General features: G+C 53.8%; 1 protein-coding gene across 1 annotated transcript in view; it reads left to right on the forward strand.

Annotated features, from left to right (window-relative positions):
- The window catches only part of MAPKAPK3 (MAPK activated protein kinase 3), a 32,964-nt gene extending 20,166 nt beyond the window's left edge, over positions 1 to 12,798 (forward strand). The window contains exons 3-11 of the mRNA XM_049862723.1: positions 3,753 to 3,892; positions 5,075 to 5,139; positions 5,593 to 5,672; positions 7,464 to 7,587; positions 8,751 to 8,826; positions 9,174 to 9,298; positions 10,258 to 10,343; positions 10,633 to 10,713; positions 11,387 to 12,798. Of these exons, the coding sequence (XP_049718680.1) occupies positions 3,753 to 3,892; positions 5,075 to 5,139; positions 5,593 to 5,672; positions 7,464 to 7,587; positions 8,751 to 8,826; positions 9,174 to 9,298; positions 10,258 to 10,343; positions 10,633 to 10,713; positions 11,387 to 11,539 (930 nt within the window). The 3' untranslated portion in view covers positions 11,540 to 12,798. The remainder of the gene's footprint in view (positions 1 to 3,752; positions 3,893 to 5,074; positions 5,140 to 5,592; positions 5,673 to 7,463; positions 7,588 to 8,750; positions 8,827 to 9,173; positions 9,299 to 10,257; positions 10,344 to 10,632; positions 10,714 to 11,386) is intronic.
- The last annotated feature ends 1,890 nt before the right edge of the window (positions 12,799 to 14,688 follow it).

Genomic DNA, 14,688 nt, shown 5'->3' on the forward strand with positions numbered 1-14,688 from the left:
ACCAGGTTGTCATGCCTCCCATTTGTTGAGCCTTTCTGGGGCCTCTTCAATTTAATCTTATTTTGTTCTCATGATGACTTATGGAGAGCTGTTCCCCTCACCCTACTTCATAGATTTGTTCATTAAATCTACTAATACTGCCTGAGCCAGTGCTCTGTGCCAGGCTCCGTGTAGACACTGGGACCCAGCAGTGACCAGGCAGACTTGGCCCTGCCCTGTGGGCCCACAGTCTGATAAGGGAAATAGCACGGCTCCAGCCTAGCTGGAGAACAGCTGTGTGGTCTGGGCAGGAATGGATTACCCAGTAAGCAAGGTAAGCATGGGCTTACTTGTGCTTACTTACTAATCTGTAGCGCATAATTTCACATGAGTTTCACCGCAGCTGTAAAACTGTTCTCTACAGATTAGTAAGTAAGCACAGGTAAGCTTGTGCATACCTTGCTTACTGAGTCGTCCGCCCCTGTCAAAGATTGTGAATTTGAAAAGAGGCTTTGATTCTGTCAGAAGTTGCTGTAGGGTTAGAAGAGAGATGGTATCAGCCATACCTAGAAGCAGAATCTTTGATGTGGAGAAAAAATGTGAAATTATTCACTACAGATGATCTGGTAAGCAAGGTAAGCACTGTGGTTACCTTGACTATTGGATAATCTGCCACTGGGTCTGGGGCCAGTTATTTCCCCTCTCTGTGCCTTGGTTTGTCATCTAAAAAATGGCAATAATGAAGTTCCTTCTTCCCAATAGTTATAAAGTGCCGAGAACAGAGCTGGGTACCCTGTAAGTATAGTAGCTGTGTGTGTGTTTGTTTGAAGACTTAACAAAGGAACAAGCTAATTGCAGGTTGTAAGCAAGTGCTGCATAGGAGGTAAAAAGGGAGATGATGAGGGAGCTTTTGGGGAGCTGGAAACGTTTTATGTCTTGATGTGGGTATGGACTGTCACAGGGGTAGGTACAGTTGTCAATACTCATTTAACTGGACCCTTGAGACCTGTACATTTTACTGTGTGTAAGTTATACCTCAATAGACAAAACATGTATATAAGGAAAAATAAAAGGGGGAGAGAGAGTGAGGGACCCCTGAGGTCCACTTTAGACAGGGTGGTCTGGGAGGGCTTTGAGATGAGGTGACATTGAGGGGGATAAAAATGAGGAAACTGAGGCTCTGAGCGGTTTGGTTAAACCAAAGAGTCGGGGGTGACAGCCCAGGGTATTGCCTTGGCAGTTAGGCCAGGGCTGGGGATCTTGCTCCTTAGCTGGGCTCTGGCTCCTGTGGCCTCCCCTGCAGCAAGGCCAGTGGGGCATTTATCTTGTTTTCTGGGGATGGCCTTCTCTCTGCCCCTCTGCTATTTTAGGGCCTTGGCACTTGGGGAGGGAATATTTTAATCTCTGTGGGAAACGGGTTCCTAAATATGGACTGAGTGAGGTGGGAGGCAGTGAGAGGCTCCACCTCGGGGGCAACTCCACCTGCCTTTCGATTCTCCCAGCCTGGTGGGAAGGACAGAGTTGAAAGCCGATTTGAGGGAGGTGCTGGGAGGACTTCCCAGAGAAGGTGTCTTAGTCATCTAGGGCTGCTATAACAGAAATACAAGCAGATGGCTTTAACAAAGTGAAGTTTATTCTCTCACAGTCCAGTAGGCTAAAAGTCTGAATTCAGGGTGCCAGCTCTAGGGGAAAGCTTTCTCTTTTTGTAAGCTCTGGAGGAAGGTCCTTGACATCAGTGTTCCCTTGGTCTGGGAGCATCTCAGCGCAGGAACCTCAGGTCCAAAGGACATGCTCTGCTCACAGTGCTACTTTCTTGGTGGTATGAGGTCCCCATGTCTCTCTGCTCACTTCTCTCTTTCAAAGAGATTGGCTTAAGACACTATCTAATCTTGTATATCTCATCCACATAACTGTCACTAATCCATCTCATTTCGTCATAGTAATAAGAGCAGGGAGGGAGGAGGGTGTATCTTGGATCTAATGACAGGGGTACCCCCGGCTAGAGCCACCTTGGGACATGGTATGGGTGGGCTGAGTGGGGTGACTGAGGCCTCTGCCCCAGCACTGTGGGACAAGCAGCTGGTAGTGCTGGAGAGCTGTGTGGGCATGGAACTGAAAGGTGTTCTGGGAGGCAAGGGCTCCATGGTGTTCAGGTGGGGAGTGTCTGCTCATAGCAGCCTCCACACACCCCACATCCTGGCCTGGGTAATAGAGCAGGGGTCTGCCCCAGGGCTTGCTTGGCCTCTGGCTCCCTGCACTCCCAAACTCCTAGGGTAAGGTGGAGGCAAGAAGCTCCAGGGATGGAGGGATAGCCAGCGACAGCAGACATGGAAAAGCCATGTTTTCTTCTCCCCTCCCTTGGACACCATCCTGGTTTACCTTTGCCTAGAGAGCTTGGTCCCAAAGTCTGTTCCACATAGCACCCTGTGTAAAGTGGCTTAGCTGTCCGCATCCTGAAGAGGCGAAAACTCAAGGCGAGAGGCGTCCCAGGGTCCTGTGGGTACTGAGAGGGTGCAGCTAATCAGAGCCCTGGTCTTGGTCATCAACCCCAGTCCTCAGCCCTCCTCACCTGGGAAACAGAGTGAGCCTGGGCCTTGGGTGGGCAACCCCGTGGGGTAGGGGTTTGTCTGAGGTCTCACCAAGTCATTCAGTTCCAAACTCAGATCTCGCTTGGCCTGGCTAGTAAGTACTTCCTTTAAATCAGGGTTCTTCCTACTTCCAGACCCTACCTCTGGGTCCATATCCTGCATGCCAGGGTCTGCAGGCATGGGAGGAGGGCCAAGCCTAGGCAGCTGGGTCACCTTGAGGCAGCCCCACCTCTCTGGCAGTGAGGATGGCATTGTGGTTCCCCGGGAGGCTGCGAAGTTCCCTTGGAAGCCAGGCACTAACTGGGCCTCACAAGAGAGGTCATGACCAAACAACTCATCTTAGAAGCACTTTTCTCAACAGCAGCAGTTTTATTCCTGTACTAACTGTCAAGAGAATTTGAAGTTTTAATTAGCCTTGCTCCTTCAGGAGTGCGGCCTGGACTCTCTCTACTCTGGGTCGGTTCCTCGAAGCTGTGAGCTGTTGAGGGGTGGACTGAGGGGCACCCGGTGAGAGGCCCAGCAGGCCTCAACCTCTCCCGGAAGGCTTCCTGAGGCTCCGACTCTCCTGTCCCAGCGGGACCTCTGTAGGGTGGATTTCCACATTAGCACTTCGTCGCCTTTCACTAGCCTTCTCAGGTACCCTCCACTTTGTTTCACACAGAGGTGCTGGATAAAGATGTACTGTATGCCAGATGTCATCCTGTGGACTTTATACACGTGACTTCCAATATTGGTCATAACTGTGTCATCCCATTGTAAAGATGAGGAAATTGAAACTCAAGGGTTGTAGTCCCTGGCGGGGGTCCCACAGCTGACATGTGATTTGACTCTGAAACCCACTTAATTACCACTTCACTTGCTGCCCCCCAGAAGAGAGGCAGGGGCTTCTTTGATCTCTGAGCCCTTCTAGACTGTCAGCCACCTCCCAGGACCTTACTGACCCCAGACAAGCTGCTTGAGCCCAGGGCCAACCCTCAGGTCCAGAGGCTCCTTGAACTACGAATCAGGGGAACCTGGATTCGAATCCTCATTCTGCCCCTCATCAGCTGTGTGATCTTGGGCAGATCACAGGCCTCTCTGAGCTTCTGCATCTTTGTCTGCAAAATGAGGACAGTGGCCCTGTCTGGGAGGCTGCCAGAGAGGTGGGCTGTGGGCCTGACTGTCTGTGTACCCACCCACCCACAGCTCCTGTATGACAGCCCCAAGGCCCGGCAGGAGGTGGACCATCACTGGCAGGCCTCAGGCGGCCCCCACATCGTGCGTATTCTGGACGTGTACGAGAACATGCATCACAACAAGCGCTGTCTGCTCATTGTCATGGAATGGTATGCCAGCTCACCCTGCCTTAGCACCCCGTGGTGCCACAGGCTTCTAGCATTCTTCTAGGGGCCTTCTCTGTTCTTGAGATAGCAGCTCTGGTGCCACCCCAGCTACTGAGGTAGTAAAGGGGGTGACTCAGGGTTTGCCTTGGAGCAGTAGGTCCAGCCAGGGGAAATTCCCTCAAGGGGCTCTACTATGGTCTCCCTGGGTGTGATTTCCATTCAGTGAAGAGTGGCTAGAAGAGCTGTCAGGGAAGGCCACCAACCCCTGAATGTGGAGGATGGGGAGATTTGAGGAACGGCGGGACACAACACAGCCCCTCTCCTTCCTGCCTGGGTCTGCACTCCTGTGGCCCTGCCAGATGCTGGGTGATTGGAGGCTGGAGTCAAGAGCCAGTGGTCTCCTCTTCCTGGGCTTCTCTCACTAGCACTGTGGCTCTCAGTTCCAGTCTCCCTCAGACCCTGGCCCCCGTGCCTGGGTCCCCAACTCCTTCCTGTCTCCTATCAAGCTTCTGCCCTCTGCCCACCACACATACACCCATGTTAGTCAGCTTTTGAGGTAGATTTGGCATCAGATCCTGGCTCTGTCACTAGCTATGTGACCTGGGCAGCTGCTGACCTCTCTGAGTTTCTATAACTCATGTGTAAGATATGAAGGAAGGTCTCCATGTTATGTTTATTTTGTGCTTGACTCCATTTTAAGTGCTCTATGTGCATCACTTATTCATCCTTCACAACTCTGTGAGGTTGGGGCTGTTATCCCCATTTTACAGAAGAGGAAGCTGAGGCACAGAGAGGGGAAGGGATAAGTCCAAGGTCACACAGCAGTGCAGAACAAGTGCTGAGCCCGGGACATGGCACACAGTAGGTGCTCAGAGAGTAGTGGTCAGGATGATGATAATTGAAATTTCATTCCATTTTTGGAGAAACTGAGATCCATGTAGGGGTGGGGATGCCCAAGGCCTCATAGCCAGGCCGAGGCAGTACTAATGGGAACACAGATGCGCCTGGTGGAGACCTGAATCCACCCACCCTCCACCAGTTCTAAGAATTCTGTTCAGCCCACCTAAGCGGAGGGCCCACCATTTGCCAGGCTCTCCAAGACCCAGGGAAGGTGACTGTGGCTTTTCCCCAAGGCATGCCTGATACTTTCCCAGCCTGCTCACTTACCATCACCTTCCCTTGCAGCATGGAAGGTGGTGAGTTGTTCAGCAGGATTCAGGAGCGTGGTGACCAGGCTTTCACTGAGAGAGGTATGTGCATGCAGCTGGACCACGGGGATTTGGGGTGAGGGGGATGGACCAGAGTTGCTGTGTGATACTGGGCAAGGCCTGCCCCTCTCTGTACCTCAGTCTCCCCATCTGAACAAGAGAGGGTTCTGTGTGCCTGTGACACTATCAGAGATGGACTCCCATGGCCTTGGAATGGAGGCCTCAAAGCTTCTTGGTACTGACCAGCAGCTAGCTGAACTGGGGAGATTTAGCCCAGGTCTGAGGAAGGAGGTCTGGGTGGGCTGGAGGCAACCCTGGAGGAAACTGGGGTGACTGAGATTGGAATCTGGGATGGGAGTCCTGGGTGGCAGGAACACTGTCACCATTTTGTGCTGGCCCACTGGAGTGTGCCCAGGCGGATGACGGGAGCGTGGGGACCCCAGGCTGCCTGACCTTTGACTGGCTTCACTGACCTGCTCCCTGCTTCGTCTGTAGAGGCTGCAGAGATCATGCGGGACATCGGCACTGCCATCCAGTTCCTGCACAGCCAGAATATTGCCCACCGGGATGTCAAGGTAAGGTGTTGGTACCATCCCACTCCAAAACCTTCAGTGGCTCCCAACACCCACTGGATGGAGGCCAAGTTCCTTGGTTGGCATTCAAGGCGTCTGCCCCTTGGCTCAGACCACGTTTTTCAGTCTCCTCTCCCATGGTTCCAGTGTGCTCATTCTGTTCTAGCCAAATGAGTCTGTTTGTTTTCTTCAAACACTGTGTAGTCCCATAGCAATAAGACTTAATTAAACTTAAAAAAAATATATATATATATTATTTTTTTTAAGTGCCTACCTCAAGCCAATAGGCCCTGACAAGGATCTTGCTTAACCCTCACCCTGCCCTGTCACCTAGGTGACCCATTTTATAGATGAGGAACTGGAGAGAGACGAAGTGACTTGCCCAAGACTGTGCAGCTAGTAAGACACTGCACTGGGATTCATTCATTCATTTGCTCATTCTTTCAGCAAAGATTTTTGTGTTCACACTGTGTCAGGCCTGATACTCATGGGGCTTCTGTGAAGTAACAGCTGTAGTTTTGACAGATTGGGCCCCTAAATGCCAACATTTTAAGGGAAAGAAGCCACTTGCTGGGCACTGGAGGAAGGAACGGAGGCAGCTCCAGTTGCTGGGTTGGGTGCCCTTCCAGTGGATGGGCTTTCAGGATGTTCTGATGGCTCAGTTCTCCAAATCTTATATCCTGGCAGGATGGGCCTTAGGGGTCATCAGGATCAGGTAGATGAGATATAAACTAAGATAGCCCCGCACACATACACGTACACACACACATGTGCATGCACCCATGTATACATATGTGTGTGTGTGAGCTACCATCAGAGCAGAATCTGTTCCTCCTGGGCCCTGTGCTCTGGGCCTGGAGCATCACCTACCTTGACTTCTTTCCTCCTGAGACCTGGGCAGAGGAGAGCTGGGGGCTCAGCTACTGCATTAGGCCCTTCCTCTGGCTGAGTACTACCAACCCGTACAGTTATCCTTTGATACCAGACAGACTCACCATCAGAACCCTTGTTTTACTTTGGCCCTGACTTTTTTTCCCAAGGGGAAAAAAATCTTCTGGAGAAGAGAGACCCTTAAATAGGCTAAACCTACTTCCCTGTTTTCCTCCCAATCTAAGGTCAGATTATCTCAAACAGAACCTGAGAAATACCTTCTGCTGGCTTTGAACTAGGGCTCCCTCCAACGCCCTGTCCTATCGCCCCAGCTTTGCTTGGGGGTTCCACCTCCTCCTCTCCATTGTCCTAGGTCCTGCCCATCCATTAAAAGCTGCCTCCTCCACTCGGCCCTCCCAACTACCCTCTTGCCCTAGGCCTCTCTCTGCTCTGCGACTAGGAAGAACCACTTCTATGTGACGCCTAGAGTCTGAGCAGAGGGGCCTTCCCCCCGAGCAACCTCATGCAGATCCATGGGCTGGGTGTGGGACATGTGCTTGGCTACACTGGCTCATTAGCAGTTGGCCTTCTCCCAGAACCCTCATTTTGGCATTTCATGGGAGCTTTAGGAACTCTGGATCAAAAGTCCCTGCCCCTGGGCTCTCTGTGGCACTCAGTTATGCACAGCCTTGGCTGAACACCTGCCTCTCTTTCCCCTCTGTAAATGGGGGCATCACCCCCCAGCCACTTTGATCTTCTCTACATTTGGCCCATGCTGTTGGCCGTCAAGGCCCAGGCCTTTTTATGAGATAAACTTGTCACATTCCCAAGTTCAGTGGTGGAGGAGTCCAACTGAAGATCAGCTTGGGCCTCTGCCCCACCCCATGCCTGACTCCAAACCAAGATTTTCTCTTCCTGGTCTAGCCTGAAAACCTGCTCTATACATCCAAGGAGAAAGATGCAGTGCTCAAGCTCACCGACTTCGGCTTTGCCAAGGAAACCACCCAGAATGCCCTGCAGACACCCTGCTATACTCCCTATTATGTGGGTGAGTCCTTGGTTTGTACTTCTGCACCCCCGCTGTACACTGTTGTGGTGTGAGACAGCTGATGGGTTGTAGAACCCAAAGGGTTAAAGCCCAGCAAGGAGGGAGGGGGAAAGTTCTTTCTGCATGGAGGTGGGTGACGTGGGGGGCCGGAGGCTGCAAAAATATTCTCCCAAACTTCAGCTTCTGCTTTTGAAAATAGATCCAGAAAAATTCTGGCTGTGGCCTGTGAGCTGAATGACATCACAGCAGCTCTAAATATATACGTGATAAAAGGCTGCCATCAGCTCAGCAGGAGCCCAACTGTGGTTGTTTTTCTCTGGCTTTTATCTTCCTGGGATTCATATTCAGGAAGTGGGTAGACCTTTCCTCCTACATCAGAGGGACACAGGACACCAGCCACCTGCCCTGTGGGAGAGGGTCCCTTAGGCCAAGGCACAGATGGGGTCTGGGGTGTGCACATACATTTTCTGGAAAAGCCCCCTGCTCCCCTGCAAGTGGGCAGCCCCCAGGTCTGGAAAAGGCCTTGCTGAAAGTGCCCCTTACCTACAGGGGCGGGGGGTGATGACTTGCTTTATAGAGGACTCTTCTCCCTCAGGAGAAGCCTTCCCTGAAGACTGCTTACGGGGTGGGAAGCCCCCTGAGGCAGCTGAAAGGGCACCTTGCTTGCCAGGATGTATTTTGCAGTATTTTAACTTAGAAATCTTCTGGCCTACCCAGCTCATCGCACAGATGGGAAGACCAAGGCCTTTAGGCTCTGTAGTGGAATTCAGAGCCCCACACCCTGCCCCTCCATTCCTGGGACCCAGGGAGGCAAGGGCAAGGCAGCTGGCGGGCTGCTGCCCTCTCACCTTTGGTAGGACCACACCTTGCCCTGGAGCGGCCTCCTCCTCTCTTCCCACAACAAGGTTGAGACTGCCTGGGGAGCTCAGAGCCCAAAGGAGCCAGGGGCTGTTACTCCTTATAGCCCAGCCTGGAAGCGGGCTCATTCTTCCTCCCCCAACTTCACACATATGCTGCCTTCCCAGAAGGTGCCAGACACCAGTCTGCTCAGCCCCATCCCCCAGCCAGGGCACCTGTTCCCTACCTTGCCCAGGCCTCAGGCTCCTGCCTGGGCTCCAGGACCCTTGGGACTAAGAATCTTTCTTTGCCCTTTGCTCTGGCAGCCCCTGAGGTTCTGGGTCCAGAGAAGTATGACAAGTCGTGTGACATGTGGTCCCTGGGTGTCATCATGTACATTCTGTGAGTGCCACCCCAACCTGCTCCACTCCCTGCCCCCACCCCACTCCACACCCTCAGTACCTGCCCCCACACACCCTTGGTGAGGGGCTTGAGGGGGTCGTTCCTCATTTTGCCTATCCTTCTCTTCTGGTCACGGAACCCTCCCTCTTTCAGGCTGCCTGTGAAGGGTCAAAGGCAGATGGCATTCCTAGGATGTGCCTGGGAGTCCCAAGAGCTAGTATTATTGCCAGGGTGTCCGCCTGCCTATCTCCCTGGTCAAGGGCTTTGGGGGGTGGGGTGGGGGGAAGAATGGGTCTGCCTGGCACTGCTCCCCACCCCTGTGCCAAATGACTTCCACCGTCCCCCAGCCTGTGCGGCTTCCCACCCTTCTACTCCAACACGGGCCAGGCCATCTCCCCAGGAATGAAGAGGAGGATCCGCCTGGGTCAGTACGGCTTTCCCAACCCTGAGTGGTCAGAGGTCTCTGAGGATGGTGAGTGAACCTCTGCCCCAGCCTGCCCTACCCGGCCCCCTTGGCCTTCATTCTGTGAGACACCACTTTAGAGTCAAACTGACCCGTGTTCAAATTCTAGCTCCCCTACTGCCCAGCTGTGTGACTCTAGGCAAGTCATTTAACCTCTTTGAGCCTCATTTCTACGTCTGCCAAATGGTTGCAAAACTTGCCTCCTCAAAGCCCCCTCTAACTCTCATCTGTCACTCATATTTTCCCCTCTGGGGACCACAAACAAGGCTGCCCCGTATTAGTTACCTATTGCTGCTTAACAGATTACCCCAAACACTTAATGGCTTAAAACAGTAAACATCTATTAGCTCACTGGGTCAGGAATTTGAAAGCAGCTTAGCTGGGTGTTTCTGGCTCAGGGTCTCTTGTGAGGTTGCAGTCAAGGTGTCAGCTGGTGCTGCAAACATCTGGAGGTTTGAGGGGGGCTAGAGGGTTCACTGCCAAGGTGACTCACTCTCACGGCCCACTAGGCTGCTGGAGTGTCCTCACAACATGGCAGCAGGCTCCCCCAGAGCCAGCTACCCAAGGTGAACAAGGAGGAACATACCACTGCTTCTGCCATACTCTATTGGTCACAGACCAACCCTAGTGTCACATGGAATGGGACTACACAAAGCCTGAATACCAGGAGGTGGGGATCTTTGGGGACCATGGTGGAGGCTGGTGGTCACACCCCTCCTTTCCTATGACAGCCAGTCAACTATCACATCCCTCCACCACCCTGAGATTCTTCTCTGGTCTCTGCCTAAACATTTCCCCACTCACTCCCAGTCAATCAGTTATGTGTTGAGCACAGGGGATGCAGTGGTGAAATGAGGCACAGGCAGCCCCTGCCCCGACAGAGCTTGTGGTCTGTGGGGAAGGAGGGGCAACTGGCTCTGAGGAACCCTGCAACTTTATCTCTCCCCTCTCCTCTCTGGCCCCCCTAGCCAAGCAACTGATCCGCCTTCTGCTGAAGACAGACCCCACAGAGAGGCTGACCATCACACAGTTCATGAACCATCCTTGGATCAACGTGAGTGCTTCCTTGTCCTGCGGCAGGCGGGGTGGTAAGCAGGAGTGGGGCTGCCAGGGCATTGATGCCCAGACCTGGAGGTCCTGGCATGGGGCTGGAATGGGTCTGTGTGGATGGAAGTATAGTAGCATTCCACCTACAACCTGGTTGTCCATTGCCCCAGTCAGGCTCCTACACCTCCCTGAGCCTCAGTTTCCCCATCTGAGAGGAGAAGAGGTGGGTGGTAGGGGAGCCAATGCTACCTCCAGCGCCTCCGAGTTTTAATCCTTGGGTTTGGGGCTCTTTCCAGCAATCGATGGTGGTGCCGCAGACCCCACTGCACACAGCCCGAGTGCTGCAGGAGGACAAAGACCACTGGGATGAAGTCAAGGTGGGTGAGCCCTGCCTCAGTCTCCCCATAGGTTCCAGGGCTTTTGGAAGAGAGACTCCAAGGCAGTGGCTACCCAGTGTCTGGGCCTTTGGCTCCTCCCCATACCTGGAGCACAGGGTATCTGTGACTGCCCAGTGACCCAACCATGGCTCCCAGAGCGCAGGGTCATGCTGCCCATTCAGGGTGGTACTCCTGGCTCACTCCCTCAATCAAGGGAGGCTTTGGGCTAGGGTCTTTGTGAAGGGGCTTTGACCTCAAGCTTTGGCCATGACCCCTTTTATAACCAACATTTGAGAGGGTAGTCAGCCTGGTTTTAGACCCAGCAGGGCCTGGGTTTGACTACATGAGGCAGCAGCTTGGAGCCCTGGGGCACCTAGGGCACAAGCTCCAGGCCCCAGTACCCTGAGTACCCATCATGATAGCGCCTCCAGGCCCCAGCCCCACTTACCCTCTGTGTGATCCCAGGGGGGCCATTCTCCTCTCTCTCTGTGCCTTAGTGGGTAAGTACATGCCCACCACAAAGAGCTATTGTGAAGATTATGTGATACAAAGGTCTTGGCCCAGTGCCAGCTGTCATTGTGACCACTGATGTTACTAAGGGGCTGCTCAGGCAGGAAAGTAGTGGCTTTTGAGTCATTATATCCTAATCTCTGAGCTCACTGTCTGTCCCTAGGAGGAGATGACCAGTGCCCTGGCCACCATGCGGGTGGACTATGACCAGGTGAAGATCAAAGACCTGAAGACTTCTAACAATCGGCTTCTCAACAAGCGGAGGAAAAAACAGGCAGGCAGTTCCTCAGCTTCACAGGGCTGCAACAACCAGTAGCTCATGGGGTCATGGAAAAGCCAGGCCTCTCAGCCTGGGGGATAGACTGGACTATGCTGAGGCCCTGGCCATGAGGCCCAGGGTTATTTTTTTAACAAAAGGATTATTTTGTTGTGTTTTAATTTTTCACTTGAAGTTTCAGGATTGGGGCCCTGACCCAAACTTCCATCAGTGCTCTAGTCCTAGCATAGGCCCTAGGGAAGAGCTAGAGCCTAAGTCTGGAGAGCCACCTGCTACATTTGCAATGCCTTTGGCCAGGGTGACCTCAGTGGCACCTTGGCTCTTTCCTACCCTGGGGCATGACCTCAGCCTTCTAGGCCACTAGGAGTTGTGGCTAGGCCTCCCTTATTCAATGGAGCACCCTTGAGGGGTGGGCAGACTGGCCTGGCCTTGGGAAAGACATTGGCCGTTGGTTGCCGTAGTAATGGGGGATAGTGTTGCAGTCTGTGAATGCTGAGTGAGTGAAGGAGGGAGGGAGACGGGGTAATATCGAAGGTTCGCCCCTGCCTTTTCGGGAGGCTGATCTCTTTCACACTGGATTGCTCCTCTTAGGTTCGCCCCTCTTTGGCCTCCCTGGGTAGTCCAGCCCTGCCTTGCTGCACTCCCCTCCCAGATGGCCCTCAGAGGTCTCCTCACATGGAGTCCCTGGGCCCGGCTATCCTGTCACTCCCCCTGCCTAAAGGGTGGTGTCTCAGCTGAGAAGGGGGGTGCTTTTAACCCTTTTCCACTTTGGAAAATACCACTGTGACAGAAGCCAGTACAGTTCCTCTGTCCCCACCTGCTTACCGGATCCCAGGTAGGCAAGCCTCTCTTGGCACCTCCATGTGAGGGCTCATTCTCCGCCCTGTCCTGGGAGATGGCAGGGGCTGCCTCTTGGTTCATTTTTGTGGGTGTTCTCATGACTGTGGGTCCCTAGGGGCAGAGGCAAGAGGCTCCCCTTTAATTAGAGGTCCCTTTCTACACTCCGGGTCAGACCTAAGGTGGTGGAAGGCTACTGAGCGATGTTCAGAAGGTCTGGCCCTGGCTTCAGCCTTAGTCAGGGCAGAGGCACCTTTCCTCTGGGTCCCCAACTACCTAGCCCCAGCCTTTCCAAAGCAGCCTCAGAGCACCAAGTGCCTGACAGGGGCCTGACAAGTGCCTGACACCCAGCCTGCTTCCTGGCTGCTCTCTCACTGGCTGGGAAACTCCAGACCACGTCAGATAGGACAACACTGCTGGGTTTCATATCTGGATATTAATAAACACCATTTTGGCATTTCCCCCTGGTTCCTGAGTTTCTCTTTTTCTAAATGGGTGGACACAACTGGCCCAAGGGCAGCTGCTCACACCTACTAGTGATTTCACCCTGGCTGGAGAGGGTGCCTTGGGCCTGGTAAACATGCCAGGCTAACTCTAAGGTCACCATGGCCTAGACAGGAACGGAAAGGTCAGAGGAGCTGCAGGATGGCAGCTGCAACATGCCCCCAGCTCCGCACCACCCCCAATGCACTGTGTGTGTGACACCCACCCCCGGGCCTGTGTGCACCAGCGTCTGCCCACATCGGCCACCCCCAGCTGCGTGCCAGCCTGCTGAAGGGCGGGCGGAGTGCCTGCTGCAGTGCTGAGCTATTTTCAGAAGCTGCCAGATTTCATTTGGCAGCGAGAGTGTCAGGGAGGGGAGGGGGCGGAACGCTGGAAGACTGTCTTTTGACTACTCCAGCAACAGAGCGCCCTCAGCCCTCAGGAGCCCTCGTGGGCAGCCTTGAGGGGGGCTCTGACTATGGCATTTTTTTCCCCAGCTCCTCTCTTAAAACCTCCCAGTCTTCTAAGAGCTCATCTAGCAACTGTAGCACTCCCTCCCTCGCCCCCTTTCCCTCAAAGCATGGGAGAGGGTGCCAAGATGGTAGAAGGTGGAGGGGAGGCGAGTATTTCTGAAATGTTGTGCTGCTTCCTAGCCTGGTGACCTTGAGCAACAGCTCCAGCCTCTCTGGTCCCAGGTTCCTCCACTGTGTAGTGGGGATGATAAGCATACTCACCTCGAGGAGTCAGCTGGGGATTTGGGCAGATGATGTGTGTGAAGTACTCAGTGGGGTTTGTGGTGCGTGCTCGTGGAAGCACCCATTAGCCACCCCAGCATCCTTGGAGAAGTACCTAGAGTTGTCCAAGGGAGAAGCTACTTGGCTCCAATCTACCTCAGGGACTTTTCCCCCAGGAAATCAGGCCTTCTCCCCACATGGAGTCTCACTCCTAAGGGCCTGCTCTCCAGAGCAACATCACTTGGACCTCCTGGGCCTCAGGTCCAGTCCTGGGCATTAAGGAGGTCAGCCCACCCCCTCTGAGAGGCCCTTGAGCTCCCCACATGAATTCTGGGGGCCCCGAGGCAGGTTTAGCCACAAAGTTGCTGAGGCACTGATGGACTCCCTCATTTGGCTACCAGGCACCCGCCGTGCCTCAGGCCCCCTGCTGGGTGCATGGGAGGTAGCTGTGAAAGTTTCAGACAGGGATCTTGCCTTGGGGAGTTTACGCTTATGAGGAAGAAGGACAAAGCATCACAAAACACGTGTTGAACCATGACCTTAGTGCAGTCTATGAAGGAAGGACATGGGGAAAGGAGGAGTGTCATAGGGCAGCATAGGCCAAAGGGGGAATTGATACACCCCAGTGGCTGGGAAGAGTGCCCAGCAGGGCTTCATCTATGCCTCAGCTCTGCTTGTCTGTGCTTCTCCCTGTGGTTGGTCTTGATCCTTCACCCACACTGGCCTTCTCCATGTGCAAGTCCATGGCTGTGGCAGTCCCCGCTGGGGGGGCACCTGCTGAGGTGTCTGCATGCCAGTTCCAGGGAGGGATTCTGATTGATCGAATTTGGCCTGTTGCCACTGTAGGCAGCGTGGGGAGTGGGGGTGGGGAAGGAGCATGCCCTCTCTGTGACTGGGGGATAGGAGTGGGCAGCAAATACAGTTAGCAGAGGAGAAGGTAGAAGAATTGCCCTCCTCATCTCCCATGTCTGCTTGGTTGCTTCCAAGAACCCATAAGGAACCTGACCCAGAGACAAGCCCAGCTCAGAGCCTGGTTCCCATTCTCCAGAATCAGGTGCAGCTCTCACAAGCCAGGTCTGAGAGACTGGATACCTTGCCAAGTCACACTCCTCTTTAGGCTTCAGAGCGGCTGTC

The sequence above is a fragment of the Elephas maximus genome, chromosome 20, assembly GCF_024166365.1.
Source record: "Elephas maximus indicus isolate mEleMax1 chromosome 20, mEleMax1 primary haplotype, whole genome shotgun sequence".
Lineage (NCBI taxonomy): Eukaryota > Metazoa > Chordata > Mammalia > Proboscidea > Elephantidae > Elephas > Elephas maximus.